The sequence below is a fragment of the Molothrus aeneus genome, unplaced genomic scaffold, assembly GCF_037042795.1.
Source record: "Molothrus aeneus isolate 106 unplaced genomic scaffold, BPBGC_Maene_1.0 scaffold_35, whole genome shotgun sequence".
In the NCBI taxonomy this organism is placed as follows: Eukaryota; Metazoa; Chordata; class Aves; order Passeriformes; family Icteridae; genus Molothrus; species Molothrus aeneus.
This window is the reverse complement of record NW_027099016.1, coordinates 3,942,925-3,961,257: the sequence shown is the minus strand read 5'-3', so window position 1 is coordinate 3,961,257 and position 18,333 is coordinate 3,942,925. Positions and strand designations below refer to the sequence as shown.

At 60.0% G+C, this 18,333-nt stretch overlaps 2 protein-coding genes across 2 annotated transcripts; both read right to left on the bottom strand.

Moving 5' to 3' along the window:
- Positions 1-585: 585 nt before the first annotated feature.
- Positions 586-8,313, bottom strand: LOC136570608 (H-2 class II histocompatibility antigen, I-E beta chain-like). The gene is made up of 8 exons (XM_066571062.1): positions 8,212-8,313; positions 7,470-7,739; positions 6,752-7,036; positions 6,028-6,177; positions 1,543-1,749; positions 1,172-1,236; positions 913-1,029; positions 586-738 (listed from the first exon to the last, which is right to left on the bottom strand). Exons 1-8 carry the CDS (start codon positions 8,294-8,296, stop codon positions 586-588), a joined length of 1,332 nt encoding a protein of 443 aa, XP_066427159.1. The 5' UTR covers positions 8,297-8,313.
- Positions 8,314-11,244: 2,931 nt separating this feature from the next.
- Positions 11,245-14,364, bottom strand: LOC136570676 (class II histocompatibility antigen, B-L beta chain-like). Its single transcript, XM_066571143.1, has 5 exons — positions 14,280-14,364; positions 13,533-13,802; positions 12,093-12,377; positions 11,379-11,485; positions 11,245-11,278 (listed from the first exon to the last, which is right to left on the bottom strand). Exons 1-5 carry the CDS (start codon positions 14,362-14,364, stop codon positions 11,270-11,272), a joined length of 756 nt encoding a protein of 251 aa, XP_066427240.1. The 3' UTR covers positions 11,245-11,269.
- Positions 14,365-18,333: the final 3,969 nt, after the last annotated feature.

The window sequence follows — 18,333 nt, the reverse complement described above, 5'->3', positions numbered from 1 at the left end:
CCCTAAGGCAGGATTCAGCCCAGAGCCTGAGGCAGGGAGATGCAGCTGAGGGGAGGACAGAGAGCTGGCTGCTGGAGAGGCGGCCTGGGGGCTGGCAAAGGCCGGCACCAGAAACTCACAGCCAGGGCAAAGACTCCTGCGTTGTCCCCATCGGAGGTGTACACGCTGTGCACTGGCCAGGCGCTCAGCACATCGAGGAGTAGCCGCAGCGCCGGCTCCGCAGTCCTGCTCGAGGACATGATGGTTCCCCACATGGTGCGGCAGCTCTGTGGGGTCAGAGCTCTGTGTCAGGGCGGGCTCGGCCACAGCACCGTGGCCTGGGCAGCTGCAGGGCCCCGCGCTGGCCCTCAGCCCTGCCTCTGCCCACTGCCCCTGGCCGGCAGCGGCCAGCCAGCCCACGTGGGTACAGGCCCCGAGGGGCAGGGAGGGAGCGTGGCACCAGGCTCAGGAGCTGACATGGCAGCCCTGGAAAACAGAGGAGCCAGAGGATCCTGGAACTGCCCGCCTGTCTGGCAGTCAGCAGCGACAGGCTCTACAGGGTGATGGGCCGGTGAACCCGAAGCCCTCAAGGCACGTGGGGCTGCCCTACCTGTCACACGATGGGGCCCAGCGCAAGAGGGTGATCAGCACGTCAGAGGGGTATTCCTCGGTCAGCTCCAGAAGGGCCTTGTCCAGCCTGTGCCCAGCAGCCTCATTGGCTGTGAGCCATTGGTGGATGGACCTCACCATGGCGGGCACCTGCAGAGGGCACGGGGAGACTTGGAGAGCTGCCAGAGCAGCAACTCCCCCTGAGAAGTGCTTCCCTTCCAACCGCATTGGGCCGGGCCTGAAAGGCCGAGGGAGCCCGGCAGAGCCGGCTCGAGGCGCCACACCACTGCTGGGGCCATTGAGCCCTTGCCCCAGGCTGCTTACTTGCATTGGATTGGAAACACCCTTCTCCACAAGCAAATCCAGCATGGCAGCATCGATCTTGGCATCGAGGAACGGAAGGTTGGCCAAGACGCCCGTGCCCGCACCGGCGGTCTCTTCCTGCCAAAGGCACGTGATGAATTCACAGAGGGGCTGCAGGAGAAGGGCAGCAAGAGAGGGAGAATCCATGGAGCGCTCCAAGCCTGGTGCTTGGCTGAGCAGTGCCAGCAGGCCCAGCCCAGGTGGGGATGGCCCCAGGTACCTGTGCCGTTCTGCCCAAGCGGCCACGGGCGGCTTCCTGTTCTTGTGTCCGGTCCTGGGCTGCATCTGGCAAAGAGCGAGCGCAGCCAGAGCTGAGGGGCTGCGGGAGAGGCCAGAGAACACAGCCCAGCCCTGCGCTCCCCAGGCAGGGAGAGCCTCAGGATGCCCCGGGGGATGGAGCGCGGCTGCCAGGTGCTCCAGCCCAGCTTCTGTCCTATCCATGGATATGGCCACAGGGATGGGATGGGATGGGATGGGATGGGATGGGATGGGATGGGATGGGATGGGATGGGATGGGATGGGATGGGATGGGATGGGATGGGGCCAGGCTGGCTACAGGCACCAGCCCTGCGGCCCAGCTCTGACACTCACGCTCCTGCAGCAGCTGGAACTGCTCCAGTTCTTCAGGCTGCTGTGCTGAGGGAGCTCCAGCCTCTTCCTCCTCCACCCAGGCCAGCTTGGGCACGCTGGGGGGTCTCTGCTCCATGTCACTCTTTGCAGTTATGAGTGCTTGCTGAAGCAGAGAGGCCTCGGAAGAGCTGAAGATGAGCAAGTGCTGCAGTTGTGCCTTGAAGGCACCTGCAACAGAGGAGCCTCAGGAAGGCTACAGGACAGCGAGTCCTGCAGTCTGTCCTTGAGGGCAACAGCAAGAGAGAAGTCTCAAAAGGGAAATAGGAGTGCAAGTCCCGCAGTCTGTCCTTGAGGGCACCGGCCGCAGGGATGGCAAACGCTTGGGAAATGCTCCACGTCACCGAGTCCCGCAGCCTGGCCTCGAGGTCACCTGCACAGGGAATGCCTGGGAAAAGCTCCGGGTCAGCAAGGAACGAGTTGGCTGTGTGGGGGCTCCTCACAGCACTGCTCTATCCCGTCCTGTCCCGTCGTGTGCACCGAGCACTGTGGCGTGGCTGTGGCGCCGCCAGCACCTACGTCACGACGTGTCACAAAGGGTCACCCTTGCACACTCTGTCCCTTTCCATCCCACGGTGACCACGGTGCACTGTGTCACAGAGAGCCCCAGGACACACCTCCACGTGCCCTGGGGACACCCCCACACTACCCAAACTGCCCCAGCTTGCAGGCAAGACCTTGCCCCAAGTGTTGAAGACACAGCCCAGCAGGAACTTTAGCAACGGCCCAAACAAGAAGCAGCTGCTCCTCTGCTCTGCCTGCTCAGGGCAGCGGAATGAGCCCCCACGGCTGCCACCGCAGCTGAGCAGGAAGGGCACCGGGGCCTTCCACAGGCCCTGCCATGGTCTCTTTGGGACCAGTCCCGGTGCTGGGTGGCCGACACAATCGCAGGGACGTAACACAGACATGGGACGTGTTGCCCAGAGCACCAATGCTGCTCTGTCCCCTGGAGAGCACTGGCAGCAGCAGCTGTGGCAGAGTCCCTGAGGAGGGGGTGGGAATTCAGCTCCCTCCTGGGGGAACTGGTGGCAGCTCAGCTGGCCAAATTCTTGCCGTATCACCTTTATGTCCTGCTCCATGCTGGATTGTTCTGTGTTCATCTTGCCCACCTCCTCATGGAGACCCTAGCACAAACCCATGGCTTAGGATCCTTCATCCTGCCCTGTGGAGTCCATCACACAGCCAGGTCAGCAGGGATGGATCCAGCACCTCCTGCCTAAGCCAGGCTCCGTGCTGGATCATGGAATCCCATCGGAATGGCAAAGACCTGCTGCCACAGGTTCAAACAATGCCTGCGAAGGCAGGACAGTGACAAGCGCTGCTAAAGATGTGGGCAGACAATGAGTAGGGGGAGTCTGCTGGGGGAGCTCCTGCTGCTCCAGGATGGCCTGCAGGAGTTTTCACAGGACGGCAAAATTGATGCCAGCCTCGCCCTCAATAGCGGAATCCAACAGCTGGTACAGGCTGACGCTGTCCATGGCTTCTGCTGGAGGTCTGTCCGTGCCTTTTTACTCTTTTGGTTTGTATCAATGAATGAATTGCCTGTCAGCTGAAGCTCTAGGAGTAATGATCTAAGACTAATTGCCAGGCATCTGATCTTTCATATAGCATTAAATAAACCCATAGTCATTAATTTGTATTTTTGGAGGCAAAAGATTTCAGGAGACTAATCCATTGAAGGATTGGTTTTGGAAAGACTTTTCTGCAACTGAAACCTAGATCTGATGGATTTGACATCAGCACTTAGGCTTCTGATTTAAAAGTATGAGTCAGTTCCATGGGTTCCCCTTGGGCTAAGCAGAGTCAGCTGCACACTCACCATGTGCACCAGTCCTGTTGTTTCTTTTGCAAAGTGCTCTTGTACCAAACGTGCTGCTGAATTTCTGCTTTAGGCTGGTTGAATCCTATGCTCCACTGAGTCTAAATGCACCAAATCACATGTCCCCAGGCTGGTTGTTATTTACCATCTTGTTTTCTCTGGTTTGTTGTGGAACTTGTGGTTCCCCTAAAGTCACCTCCTACCTCTTCCATTCTTCTAAACATGCATTCCTTTCAAAACATGAGGTCCATAAAAATGGAGCTGTTATGGTTTGATGCTGGCACAATGCCAGTGCCCCCATGAAAATACCTTCTCCCTGGTGTCTGCTGTGAGACGTGACCAGGAATAGAGCAAAGCAGGCTCCAGCTTAGGAATAGAAGGAAAAAAACTTTATTAACATACAAAAGAAACATACAGAACTCAGGATGAAAACCTTCCAAACATTCCTCCTCCCCCCAACCAAGTTCCCAATACATCACAGTAAGACAAAGCCTTGGACTCTCAATTCATTTACCACCCCTCAGGTCAGCAACTCTCAATCCATCGCCACCCCTCAGATAATCAATTCTCAGTTCATCAAGAGGAGAGGAGTCCCTCTTGGCCATAGGCTTCCCCAGGAAACACCTTTGAAACTTCTTGCGTTTCCATGTCACACGTGGCACCGCCCGGAGAACATTTGCCATCTGTGACATCTTCCTTCCATGCCCAGTGCTCTCACCACTGCATATGGACCAGAGCTGCTTCTGGGGTTCCCCTTTTAGGGGTGCTTTGCCCAGTTCCACAAAGAGCAGTGTCTCTCACTTTCGGGACACCTGTCCCCCCCAGATTCACCCCCTGGGGCTGAGGGGTCTCGAGATCTTTTCCTCCGCTGAAGATTGAGGGCACCACCACCCTTCTCACCCGTTGTCTCTGTTCACACTGCTCCTTCACATAACATCACTGCACTCTCTTGGCTCTGAGCCATTGCTCCCCCTAAATGCAGTCTCTGTGTCACAGGAAAATGGTTCTGTCCATGGCTATACAAGAAAAGTCCAGCCAAAGGCCACTCATCATCTCCTCCCACCTAGGATTCTTCTCAACTTCTTCTGACATCTTTCACTTGCACAGATTTCCATCACACTTGCCCATTTCCTCCTATTTCATCTCTATCTCTCCTCATTTAACTCCAGGAGGATCAGCATTTGCAAGGTTTCCATCATCCAAGAAAAGGGTTAAAATCTCAGGCTCTGCCTGTCCAGAACTCCCACGCTGGCCCTGCCCGGCACCTTCTCGCCACACCCCCCCTTCTCCTTCTCGCCGGCCGTGCTATCCAATTTCAAGGTGGCACAAACACAGGCACAGGCACAGACACCGGCTCTCTCTCTCTCTCTCCCTCTCTCTCTCTGGGGCTGCTGCCCGATGCCCCTCCAATGCTCCTCCACCCTCCCATCCTGCAGGGGCCTTCACCTCCCTTCTCTGTCCAAGGCCCGGCTCACCTCACCCGGCCGCATGGCTTCCCCTCCCGCACCGAGCCCGCAGCCGGGCAGGGCAGCTCTGAACCTTTCACCAACGGGAACCAAGAGAGCTTCCCCTGGGCGTTCTCTGCTTTTAACCCCCGTGTTCTCAGAGGCAAATCCACGTCCTCAGTGGCCACACCATGTGCCAAAATTCAAATCTGAGCTCCTATTGGTTTGACTACAGCATCTCAAAAAAACTCACTTCCTCTCAAACCACGACAGGGAGGAGGAATGTTTTTATTAACTTACAATATATAAAAGAAACACATAGAACTCAGAATGAAAACCTTCCAAAACATTCCTATTTTTTTTATTTTATTCCTCGTTTTTTTTTTCTTTTATTCCTAAACTGGAGCCTGCTTTGCTGTATTTCTGGTCACATCTCACAGGGGACACTTGGGACAATGTATTTTCAGGGGCACAGGCATTGTGCCAGTGCCAAACCGTGACACCCGCTCCCCTTTAGGAACACAATTTTATTACAAGGGGTCAAAACAAATATTAACTACGATTAAAATTTTAAAAATACATAAATTTAAATTTTAAAAACATTGAATGATATTTTAATAAGTTATATAAATTTTAAATAATATTAAATTATTTTTTAATATTATTTAGAGATTCTTAACAAGGGCTGAGCTCGCCCTTCATGCTCACTGTGGGATGTGGGGAGGGGGCGATGCTGATGGAGCCGGGGGGGCTGCAGCTCCGGGGGAGCAGGGAAACCGTGGGGATCTGGTGCTGCTGCTCTTCCTCCTCCTCCTCCTCCTCCTCCCTCCTCCTCCTCCCGCTCCCCCCGGGCCCAGCCCCCACCCTTTCTCCCCCTCCCTTTGCCCAAATCCGTCCCATCGCCCCCCCCAAATCCCTCCCCATCGCCCCCCAATAAACGGCCCCGGGGCCAACTGGGAAGCTTTATTGGGAGCACTGGGAGCAGGCACTGGGCGGGGGCAGAGCGCCAGCGGGGCTGGGGGGGAACACGGGACCCCCCCAAAATCAGCGGAGCGGGGACGGAGCGGGGGGTCCCGGCCGGGCCCGAGCCCACGGGGAGGGGCTGCGGCCGCCGCCGGCTCAGGAGCTCTGTGGGCAGAGAAAAGGGGGTGACACCGGGCTGGGGGCCCCGGCGGGAGCGCGCACGCTCCGCCACGGCCGGGACGCCACCCCCGGCACCCGCCCTGACCTTCTTGCGCACGTAGAAGCCGAGCCCCAGAGCCAGGAAGACGAAGCCCAAGACGAAGCCCCCGATGCCCGTCAGCATCTTGCTGCGGGCGGCGTCCGGCGGCATCTCTGGGGGTACGCAGGGCTCAGCGCCCCCAAAACCTCTCACGGACACCCCCAGCCCCTCCCAGCGCCCTCCCTGTGGCCCCCAGCCCAGCCAGGACCCCCTGAAACCTCCCCCCGACCCCTTTCTGTCCTGGCCAGGAGGCACCAAAGCCCCTCCCGCCCCTCTGAGGATCCCACAGCCCCCTCCCAGTTGCTCCCCAGCGCCCCAGGAGCCCCAAAGCCTCTCGCAGTCCCTTGGCAGCACCAGCAGGACTCAGCCAGAGCCCTCCCAGTCTGTGCCCAGCACAACCGAGCTCATGGCGAGCCCCGCTGTGCCATGGCCGATCTCCTTCCAGCCCCTCCGGGCTCACTGCGATCCCTCCCAGTCACACCCAGCGCCCCCAAACTCCCTCCCAGTGCCCACCAGGACCCCCCCCAACCCCATCCCACCCTCCCCAGCATCCCCCAAACCCCTTCCCAGCCCTTGCCCAGCCCCCAGGGCCTCTCCCAGTCCCAGCCCGGCTCTCTCCAGCTCCCTCCCAGTGGCTCCCAGCACAGCCCAGTGGCTCTGCCAGCGCCCCCAGGGGCTCCCCCGTACCCCAGTGCCGGCTCAGGGGCTGCTCCAGGCTGACGTGCTCCACCTGGCAGCTGTAGGTGAGCCCGCGCCGGGGCGGGGTTTCCAGCAGCACCAGCAGCTGGTAGGTCCAGTCCCCGTTGGGGACCACGTCGGTGGCCACCACGTGCTCTGAGAGCTCCTGCTGGCCCTGGAACCACCTCACCTGGATGGCAGCAGGGTAGAAATCCATCACGGAGCAGAGCAGGCGGCCGGGGCCGGGCTGGGAGCTCGAGGGGGGCACCAGCGAGATGGACACGATGGGGGGCACTGGGGAAGAGAGAGAGAGAGAGAGAGCGGGGACACACTGGGATCAGCTGGGGGGCACTGGGAGAGAGAGGGGAGGGCTGGGCTGGGCTGGGGAGGGACTGGGAATGGACTGGGAGGGGCTGGGAGTGAAGTGCGTGGCACTGGGAGGCCGAATCCAGCGCGGGGCACTGGCCGCTGCGGATCTGCCTGGCAACAGATGAGTCATTGAAATTATGCGATCTCATTGGTTGCGAAGCGTCAGCTTCACGCGTCGCTGAAATGAACGCGCGGGGGGGACCTGGGATAGACTGGGAGAGACTGGGGGAGACAGGAAGCCCCTGGGATGGGCACAAGGAGGGCTGAGCATCCGGGGTCATTCCCTGGGAGGTTTTGAGGGGCTCCAGGCTCATTGGCAGGCCAGGGCCCGAGGGCACACGGTCTGCCCCGCGCTCACCTCGGCGCTCCACGCCGAACGGGCGGAACACTTCGTAGTTGTGCCGGCAGTACCGGTCCACCGCAGTCCGTTTGTACTCCAGTAGATCTGGCAGGCCATTTCTGTACCGGGCCTGTTTCTCCCCATAGGGGGTGAACCCCACGTAGTGCCCCACATCGCTGTCGAACATGAAGTACTGCAGCCGGTTGTACATTTGCCTCTCCACGAACCTCACCTTCTCCGTGCCGTTAATGAAATGACACTCGGACGTAGATAGGAGCTGGAACACCCCTGTGAGTGCAGGACACAGCTCAGTGGTGCCCCCCCAGCATCCCCCAGCAGCACCCCCAGAGCTCCGGGGGCCACCCCGGATCCCCACTCCGCACCCCCTGTGCCCCACGGCCGACACAGGACCCTCCTGCCCGCGCTGCCGCTTCCTCTTTGCCGCCCTTTCCCCATTTCCCCTTCCACATCCTCTCCCCTCCCACCTCCATCCTCTCCTGATACGATTTTGGAGGTCCCATTTCCCCCATTTTGCCTATTTTCCACTCTTTAAAAAAATCCCCTAATCCCCAGCCCCCTCGGGCTCGGTTTTGGGGTCCCCACCCTCTCCCACCCCTCCCTCCCCTCCCCCCACCCCTCAGCCCCTCCCGCTCTCCCTTTGGGGGGTCCCCTCCTCCTCCCCCTCCATTCCGGGCTCCCCCCTTCGCCCCCTTTTCCCCCTTCTCCCCCCCTGTCCCAGCGCCTCCTGCCCCCCGCTCACCCGAGAGCTCCGCGCCCGCAGCCGGGGGGGCTCCCAGCACCACCAGTGCCACCAGTAGGGCCCCAGCTGCCGCCCCTCGCCCCATGGGCAGCGACCTCCACCCCAAACCAACCGCGCTCAACTGGGAGAGCCAGCCCGAGCAGCGCGGGGTCATGAGGGACGCGCTCCCTGATTGGTCGGGCGTGGTTTTTGGCCGCGCTTTCATTGGTTGTGGGGTTTTTTTGGCTCGCTTTCATTGGCCGAAGTGATTTTTGCGCTCTCTAATTGGCCGGTTTCTTTGGGAGCCCGATTTCCAGAGGCTCTACCCAGCACCTGAGGAGTCATTTTCGCTCCTTTTTCTGATTGGTCGGAATTTCTTAGGGAGCTCAATTTTTGAACGCTCCACCCGGCAACAGGTGACGCGACATACACCCCGCTCTCCCATTGGCTGAGCGCTTTTTGGAGTGCTTCTCGCCGTTCCCAGTCCCCCCAGTTGGGATCCGCGTTCCTGGCAGCAGCACCGACCCTTCCCGGTGTGCCCGGAGCGCAATGGACGGAGCGCAGAGCCTCCCCCGGCTGCTGCCGCTGCTGGCCCTGACCCTGACCCCAATTCTGGGGGTCCAAAGTGGGGTTTGGGGGGGTCCCGTATTTGGGATTCGCTGGAATATTTTTTTAATTTTGGAAATTAAGGGGCTAAAGGAATCCATCTCAAATTTTTGGGGGGGCTTTTGGGGATTTTTTGTGACTTTTTGTGGATATTTTTGATTTTATGGGTTTTTTTTTTCAGGAATTTTCCCCCCTTTTTCGTCATTTTGGGGTGTTGGCTGTGGTCGAATTCTCCTTTTTCCAGGATTTTAGGTGTCTGGATGTTCCTAAATCCCCTTTTCCCGGGATTTTTGGAGATTCCCAGAAGCACCAGCGGCTGATAGGTCCAGTCCCCGTTGGGGACCACGTCGGTGGCCACCACGTGCTCTGAGAGCTCCTGCTGGCCCTGGAACCACCTCACCTGGATGGCAGCAGGGTAGAAATCTATCACGGAGCAGAGCAGGCGGCCGGGGCCGGGCTGGGAGCTCGAGGGGGGCACCAGCGAGATGGACACGCTGGGGGGCACTGGGAGAGAGAGAGAGAGAGCGGGGACACACTGGGATCAGCTGGGGGGCACTGGGAGAGAGAGGGGAGGGCTGGGCTGGGCTGGGGAGGCTCTGGGAATGGACTGGGATGGACTGGAAGGGCGGGCTGTGCTGGGCCGGCCAATCAGAGCTGCTCATTTCACATTTAACCCCGATTTTCTGGGACTGAGCTTGTTCAGGATTTTCTGTTCAGATCCCTTTGTCCCACTCCACTTTAGAAACAAAATTTTATTAACAAGAAAGCAAAGAAATTATTAACCCTTATTAAATTATATTTTAAAATTATATACATTTTAACTATATGGACGTTTTAATAAATTTCACTAAAGTTTTATTAAAATTTAAAATTATTCGTTATTTTAAATCATTTAAAGACCCCTAACATGGGCTGAGCTCCCCCTCCCCACTCACTGTGGGATGTGGGTGTGAGACTCTGCCCGAAGTTTCCCTCATGTGCCTCACGATCGTCATTGGGGACCACTGAAGAAAAGCCCCCCACATCCGCAATCTCTGACCCTGTAGGAGAAAGGTCCACGCCGAGGGCCCCGAGACCTGAGAGTGTTGCTGTGCTGTTGTTCCCTGGTGTGTTTGCTGTGCTACAGTGAGCCCAATGAAAAGAAGAAGGGGGCATTGTGAAAAATTCTGGAATTTTTCCCCCCCTCTGCCTGGCTGGACTTCTCCTGAATTTCTGGGTGGTCCCCCAGAGAGGACCCTCACTCGTTTATAGTCACTGTGACAGACAGAGATGTGAGAAGCCTCCATCAATAACTGAGACATGAAACCCCCATGTGAAAAGACCCCTCTCACTTTTTCCGGGGATTGGGACTGAAACCCCCAACCCGGGGGGGTGTGGGGGAGGCAAGCTGGCCAAAGTGAGATGGATGTTGCAGGGGTGAGCAGTAGACCAGAAGACAATGGCTCTCGCCCACTGCTGAACATGGACTGTGTGCACCCTTCCCCAAATACCATTTTTCCCCCTGAAAATACAATAGACTGCCGTTGATTCGGTTTCAAGATTCATCCCCTTCCCCCATCAGAACAGAGGATAATTAGAGTTGGGATGAGCTGCACCCCTGAGATCTCCCCAGATGTGACCTGGTGAGCTCCATGGGTTGGACATTGAAGGACTTTGCTGTTCGATGTTTGGTACCTATAAACCTTTCTTTTCTCTCCCTCCCTCTTCTCCTTATTTTTCCCTTTTTCCCCAATTCTTCCCCAACGCATTTCACTGTGGTTGTTTCAATAAAGGTGCATTTGTTTTGATTATCACTGCAAACCCCCCATGGCCATGTCGGGTTTTGCACTCTCAGATCCCCCATCAGGAAAACCATCCATGAGGAGGGATCGTGACAGAAACACAATTTTATTATCAAGGGGTCAAGGGAATTATTAAGCACTATTAAAATTATTTTTAAATGATATAAATGTAAAATATAGAGATGTTTTCATATATTAAAATAAAATTTTATTAAAATTAAAAAGTATTAGTTATTTTAAAGTAATTACAGATTCTTAACCAGGGCTGAGCTCCCTCTCCCCGCTCACTGCGGGATGTGGGGAGGGGGCGATGCTGACAGGGCCAGGGGGGGCTGCAGCTCCGGCGGGGCGGGGAAACCGTGGGGATCCGGTGCTGCTGCTCTTCCTCCTCCTCCTCCTCCTCCTCCTCCTCCCGCTCCCCCCAGGCCCAGCCCCCACCCTTTCTCCCCCTCCCTTTGCCCAAATCCGTTCCATCGCCCCCCCCAAACCCCTCCGCATCGCCCCCCAATAAACGGCCCCGGGGCCAACTGGGAAGCTTTATTGGGAGCACTGGGAGCAGGCACTGGGCGGGGGCAGAGCGCCAGCGGGGCTGGGGGGGACACGGGACCCCCTCAAAATCCGCGGAGCGGGGACGGAGCGGGGGGTCCCGGCCGGGCCCGAGCCCACGGGGAGGGGCTGCGGCCGCCGGCGGCTCAGGAGCTCTGTGGGCAGAGAAAAGGGGGTGACACCGGGCTGGGGGCCCCGGCGGGAGCGCACACGCTCCGCCACGGCCGGGACGCCATCCCCGGCACCCGCCCTGACCTTCTTGCGCACGTAGAAGCCGAGCCCCAGCGCCAGGAAGACGAAGCTCAAGACGAAGCCCCCGATGCCCGTCAGCATCTTGCTGCGGGCGGCGTCCGGCGGCATCTCTGGGGGGTCCGCAGGGCTCAGCACCCCCAAAACCTCTCACGGACACCCCCAGCCCCTCCCAGTGCCCTCCCTGTGGCCCCCAGCCCAGCCAGAAGCCCCTGAAACCTCCCGCCGATCCCTTTTTGTCCTGGCCAGGAGCCACCAAAGCCCCTCCCGCCCCTCTGAGGATCCCACAGCCCCCTCCCAGTTGCTCCCCAGCGCCCCAGGAGCCCCAAAGCCTCTCGCAGTCCCTTGGCAGCCCAAGCAGGACTCAGCCAGAGCCCTCCCAGTCTGTGCCCAGCACAACCGAGCTCATGGCGAGCCCCGCTTTGCCATGGCCGATCTCCTTCCAGGCCCTCCGGGCTCACTGCGATCCCTCCCAGTCACACCCAGCACCCCCAAACTCCCTCACAGTCACATCCAGCATCCCCCAAACTCCCTCCCAGTGCCCACCAGGACCCCCCCCAACCCCATCCCACCCTCCCCAGCATCCCCCAAACCCCTTCCCAGCCCTTGCCCAGCCCCCAGGGCCTCTCCCAGTCCCAGCCCGGCTCTCTCCAGCTCCCTCCCAGTGGCTCCCAGCACAGCCCAGTGGCTCTGCCAGCGTCCCCAGGGGCTCCCCCGTACCCCAGTGCCGGCTCAGGGGCTGCTCCAGGCTGACGTGCTCCACCTGGCAGCTGTAGGCGAGCCCGCGCCGGGGCGGGGTTTCCAGCAGCACCAGCAGCTGGTAGGTCCAGTCCCCGTTGGGGACCACGTCAGTGGCCACCACGTGCTCCGAGAGCTCCTGCTGGCCCTGGAACCACCTCACCTGGATGGCAGCAGGGTAGAAATCCATCACGGAGCAGAGCAGGCGGCCGGGGCCGGGCTGGGAGCTCGAGGGGGGCACCAGCGAGATGGACACGCTGGGGGGCACTGGGAGAGAGAGAGCGGGGACACACTGGGATCAGCTGGGGGACACTGGGAGAGAGAGGGGAGGGCTGGGCTGGGCTGGAGAGGGACTGGGAGGGAATGGGAATGGACTGGGAATGGACGGGGAGGGTCTGGGAATGGATTAGGAGGGACTGGGAGGGACTAGGAATACACTGGGAGGGAATTGAGTGGCACTGAGAGAGGTTAGAAGGGATAGAGGGGCACTGGGAGAGAGGGTGGTGGTCTGGAAGTGAACTGAAACTGAAGTGGGAATAGACTGGTAATCGACTTGGAGAGGCTGGGTGGAACTGGGAAGGCCTGGGAGGGACTCGGAGTAACTGGAAATGGACTGGGAAATGGACTGAGAGGGACTGGGAATGGATTGGGAGGGACTGGGAGGGAGTGAGAATGGACTGGGAGGGATTTTATATGAACTGGGAGGGAGTGGGATAGACTGGGAATGGACTGAGAGGGACTTGGGCGGAACTGAGAGGGGTGTGAGGGAATGTGGGGCACTGGGAGAGAGGGTGGAGATCTGAGTGTGAACTGGGAATGAACTGGGAACATACTGGGAATTGACTGGGAGAAGCTGGGTGGTACTGGGAAGGAGTGGGAGGGACTGACAGGAACTGGAATGGACTGGGAGGGACTGGGATTTATGGGGTTTGCACAGAGAGATGGGAGGAAATGGGGGGAACTGGGAGAGAGGTGGAGGTCAGAGAGTGAACTGGGAATGAACTGGGAAAAGAGTGGAAATGGACTGGGAGGGACTGGGGAGGAATTGGAGATGGCCTTGGAGGGACTGGGATGGCACTGGGAGGGATTTTGGTGGCACTGGTAGGAACTGGGAATGAAATGCGCGGCACTGGGAGGCCGAGTCCCGCGCAGGGCACTCCGCGCTGCGGGTCTGCCTGGCAACAGATGAGTCATTAAGGAGACGTGATCTGATTGGGCATTTCCGTAAGCTTTACGCGTCGCTGAAATGGACGCGCGGGGGGGCACTGGGAAGGACTGGGATGGACTGGGAGGGACAAGAGGCCCCGGGGATGGGCACAAGGAGGGCTGAGGGCTCTGGGGCGATTCCGCATGGATATTTTGAGGGGCTCCCGGTCATTGGCAGGGCAGGGCTCGAGCGGGCACGCTCTGCTCCGCGCTCACCTCGGCGCTCTGTGAGGAACGGGGTAAAATTCTTGTACCAGCACCGGCAGAACCAATCCACCGCAGTCCGTCTGTCCTCCATGAATATGGCGTTGCTGTTCCAGCGCTTGGCCAACTTCTCCCCATAGGGGGTGAATCCCACAAAGTGCCCCACGTCGCTGTCGAACATTATGAACTGCTCCCGGTTGTAGATGGCCCTCTGGACGTACCTCACCTTCTCCGTGCCGTTCAAGAAGTAACACTCGGACTTTGTCATCCTCTGGAACACCCCTGAGTGTCCATGACACCGGTCAGGGGTTGCCCACCCACCACCCTCCCTCAGCACCCCCAGAGCTCCAGGGCCCACCCCGGCTCCCCACTCCGCACCCCCTGTGCCCCACGGCCGCCACGGGACCCTCCTGCCCGCGCTGCCGCTTCCTCTTTGCCGCCCTTCCTCCATTTCCCCTTTCATATCCTCTCCCCTCCCACCTCCGGCCGTTCCCAAATCACTTTTGGGGTCCTATTTCCCCATTTTCCCACAAATTCCCCAATCCCCGGCGCCCTCGGGCTCAGTTTTGGGGTTCTCCCCTCTCCTTTTCCCCCTTCCCGAACCGCTCCCACCCCTCGCTCCCCTTCCCCCATCCTACAGCCCCTCCCGCTCTCCCTTTGGGGGGTCCCCTTCTCCTCCCCCTCCATTCCGGGCTCCCCCCTTCGCCCCCTTTTCCCCCTTCTCCCCCCCCGTCCCAGCGCCTCACGCCCCCCGCTCACCCGAGAGCTCCGCGCCCGCAGCCGGGGGGGCTCCCAGCACCTCCAGTGCCTCCAGTAGGGCCCCAGCTGCCGCCCCTCGCCCCATGGCCGGGGCCGGGCAGGGAGCAGCCGCCCCAAAGCAGCCGCGCTGCGCTGGCAGCACCAGTCCGGAGCAGGGCGGGCTCGGCAGCGCCGCGCGCTCTCATTGGCTCCCGCCACTTTTGGGCAGCGATCGGCCACGGGCTCTGCCCGGCAACCGATGACGCAATACAACGCCCCGAGATCTCATTGGCTGCGCTGCCTCCTGCCTACGCTGCCATTGGCTGAGGCCTTTCCGGGCCGCTGCAGCCTCGGGCTGGGGGTTTTTTGGGGAGGGGGAACCTTGGGGCGCTGGGCAGGTGGGAGCTCAGGTGAGCCCAGCAGTGCGTGCCCAGGGGCGCGGGATCTCAGCGGTGCCCGCGGCGAGCGGTGACGCTGGCCCGATGCCAGGCACCCCCAGAGCCGCTCTGTCCCTGCCCCCGCAGCCGCACAGGGACAGAAAATGGAACCGAGGGTTCCTGGCTGGGGACAAGGACCGGGAGAGATCCCTCAGCAAATCCCGCACGGGCACAACAGACCCGGCCTGGGCACACGGAGGGAATTTATTACCAACCAAATCACAGCAGCACAAGGAAAAGGGAAAGAAATCTCTCCAACACCTTCCCCCCACCCAACATGGATCAGCCAGAACAGGGGTCACCAGGGCTCTGCCCAACGGGGGTCACTGGGGATCCTCCAGCGCGGATCCTCACACGGGGGATGGAGATGGAGCAGTGCACGAAGCTCTTCCCACACTCGGGACACTCGCAGGGCCTCTCCCTGGTGTGGAAGTGCTGGTGAGTGACGATCTCTGAACGCCACCTGAAGCTCCTCTGACATTCCAAGCACTCCTAGGGCCATTCCCCAGTGTGGATCTTGTGGTGCTTGCTCAGGTCAGAGGTCCCACTGAAGCTCTTCCCACATTCCCCACACTCCCAGGGCCTCTCCCCAGTGTGGATGTTCAGGTGTTCCATCAGGGTGGAGCTGTAGCTGAAACCCTTCCCACATTCCAAGCACTTGTGGGGCTTCTCCCTGCCATGAGGCTTCTCCACCAGCTCTGAGCTCTGGCTGGATCTCCGGCCACCTTCCTGGCTCAGGGGGGCTCTTTCCTCCTCACACCTCCCTGGGCTGGGTTTGCAGCCCCTCCTCGTGAGGGATCTCTGGGACTTTTCCTCCTCCTCCATCCGGCCACAGCTTGGGAATGACAAACCCTGGTTTGGGGACACAAAGGTGGGAGTGCCTTGGAGTAGAGGCTCCTCCTGGCCAGGTCCATCACTAGAACTCAGCAGGAGTCTTGTGTCCATGAAAATCTCCACATATCAACATTCAGCCAGAAAAAACTCTCCCAGGTGTTCTCTATTGCTGATCTCTCCACTTTTGGGGTTCCAAAGGTGTCACAGACATCTTTAATGAAAAATCCTCTCTTAGGATTTTTCCTTGTGAGAAGTTGCAGTTTCAGCAACCAAAAGTAAACAATGGTTATCTGCTGCTGTGGAATGCAACAGGTAGACCCGTGATTGGTCTCCTGTGGATGTTTGGATTTCCTGACCACTCATGGCAGAGCTGGCTCTTGCTCTCTGTCTGAGACACAGATCTTTGTTCTTCATACTTTTCTATTCTTAGCTTAGCTAGCTTCTGAAGAAAACTCTTCTATTTCATTTTAGTATAGTCTTCATGTAAGGTATATCAGAAAATAAAAAATCAAGCCTTCTGATCATGGAGTCAAAATTCTCATCTCTTCTTCATCCTGAAAACCCTTGTGACCACGGTCACAGCTCTCCACGCTGCCCGGCCCACAAATCCCAGCTCAGTGCCGGCCGTGGAGGAGAGCAGCTTCCAGCAAGCAAGAGGCAAACGCATCTTGCCAAGAGTTAAAACACACCAGAGAGGGAAGATGGCATTAATGTGTGCATAAAGGCCTTTGAATTCACAGCTCTCTGAGAGAGATTTGGGGCTCTCGGCGGGACAGAGATGATCCTGCTCTGTGCTGGGCTCAAAGGCAGGGAACACGCCCTGCCGCTGCTGCTTGGCGGGGTCTCCGCAGGCCCAGGCAGATGCCAAAGCTGCTCTCACAGTCTTCTCCCTTGCCACGCCCCTCTGCCAAGTGCGAGGGGCCTCAAGGACGGAAAGGAGCGCAGGGAGCCAAAGGGAGATGGCTCACTACCTCATTGGGGGCGCCTGGGGAAGCACTTTGCTTGAGAAGCAAGCCCCTCTCTTCCAAAGGCATTTCTCCAAATGCCTGTATTTCCCAGGGAACACCAAGACACTCTTAAGGTTTTGGAAAAATCCAAACTCTTTATTAAGGGAAAGCAAAGCAAAGGGGTGATCTGGGAGACAAAAAAAGCGGATGGGCAGGGTCTGAGAGCTGGAGGGAGGCAGCTGCCAACAGGGAGAGAGATGGCAGGAGCTCCTGGAGCTTCCCACAGGCTCAGCTCTGAGCAGCTAGAGCTGTGCTTGGAGCTGCAGCTGGTGCATCCTGCTCTGCAGCTGCTCCCATCTGCAACGGGAGCTGGAGATGGCCGACGGATGCCGGTACATCTGATCCAGCAGACGCAAGAAGTCCTGCAGATCTTCTTTGGAAGGTCAGCTGAATGAGTACGCTGATGCAGGATGGGCTGTCATCTTCTCTCAGGGCTTGAAGAGCTGGAAGAGAGAGGAACAGAGCCACGGTCAGAGGCCAGATTGAGGGAATCCAAGGAAAGCCTCCTGCCAGGCCCATCCCAGCCGGCTCTTGCCAGGGCTTCGGCCGGAAGGTGTTGGTCACGGATCGCCCACGTTTCGCTGGCAGCTCTCCGGGCTGTGCCCCCGCCGCCCCTCGCCCGCACAGGGAGCAGAGCCCTCCGCAGCCCGGGCACGGGTTGTAGCTCCGGGGCCGGGATGTGCAGCTGCCCCCGGCGATGCTCGCTGCCCCGCGGCTGCCCTGACTCACCCTCGCTGATGACCTGGAGCTCCTCCTTCTGCCCCGTGACGAGCACTCCGGCCAGCCCTGGCAAGACAGAGCCCGTGTCGGTGCCGGGCGGCACAGCTGCCCGGCACGGGCGCTGCCAGCCCTGCGGCCGCACGCCCTCCTGGCCGGGCAGGGCTCCTGCCGGCCCCTGCCGCGCGCTGCCGCCCGAGGGCACGGCTGGCTGCGGGAGGGCGGCGGCAGCGCCGAGGGCGGGCGGGGCCGCAGCGGCCCGGGCGCGGCTGCCGCTGTAGCCGGGGCAGCAGCCGGGCCGGGGGCGGGGAGGGGCGCCGGGCTCGGGGCTCACCGATGATCCCGACGGCCGCCTGGCGCACGGGCCTCTGTGGGCTCCGCAGGCGCGGCAGGGCCCAGCGCAGGTGCTCGGCCGCTCGGCTCTCGTCCTGCAGCAGCTGCGGGGAGCACCGACAGGGAAGGCTCGCTGCGGCCTCTGCCCCTCGGCCGGGCGCTCCCTGCGCCCAGCAGCGGCCGAGCCGGCCCGCACGGCCCGGGGCAGGGAGCGGCGTGGGGGGCGCAGGCTGGCGGGCCCGGCTGCGGCACCGGGCAGGGGCACAGCTGCCGGCCCCCCGCACCGAGCACCGGGGGCAGGGGGGCTTCTCCAGCCTGCGGCTGGGGCTCCCGGGCTGTCCTTACCAGGCGCTCGGCGAACTGCATCCGCTGCCCCTTCATCAGCAGCTGCTCGAGGTCACTCCTCAGGAAGCGTGCCGCACGAAGCAGGGCTTCGCCAGAGGCCTGGAGAGCAGCAGAGAGCCGCAGGTGGCACCCGAGCCCAGGGCACGGGACCCGTGACCCTGTGCCAAGGCCAGGTGAGGCTGGAGCCCGCCAGGCGCCAGGGCGGCCCAGCCCCCTGCCAGGGATGCGGCTGCGTCACGCAAAACCTCACCTTGGCCACATGCAGGTTCTCATCGTGCCAGTGCAAGAAGAGAGGGAGCAGGCTCTGGCTCACGATTGTCATGGGAGGATTTTCCCCCTCTTCCTCTACCAGCTCCATCACCTTGCAGAAGAGCTGAATGGAGAGCAGCCGCACGTGGCTGT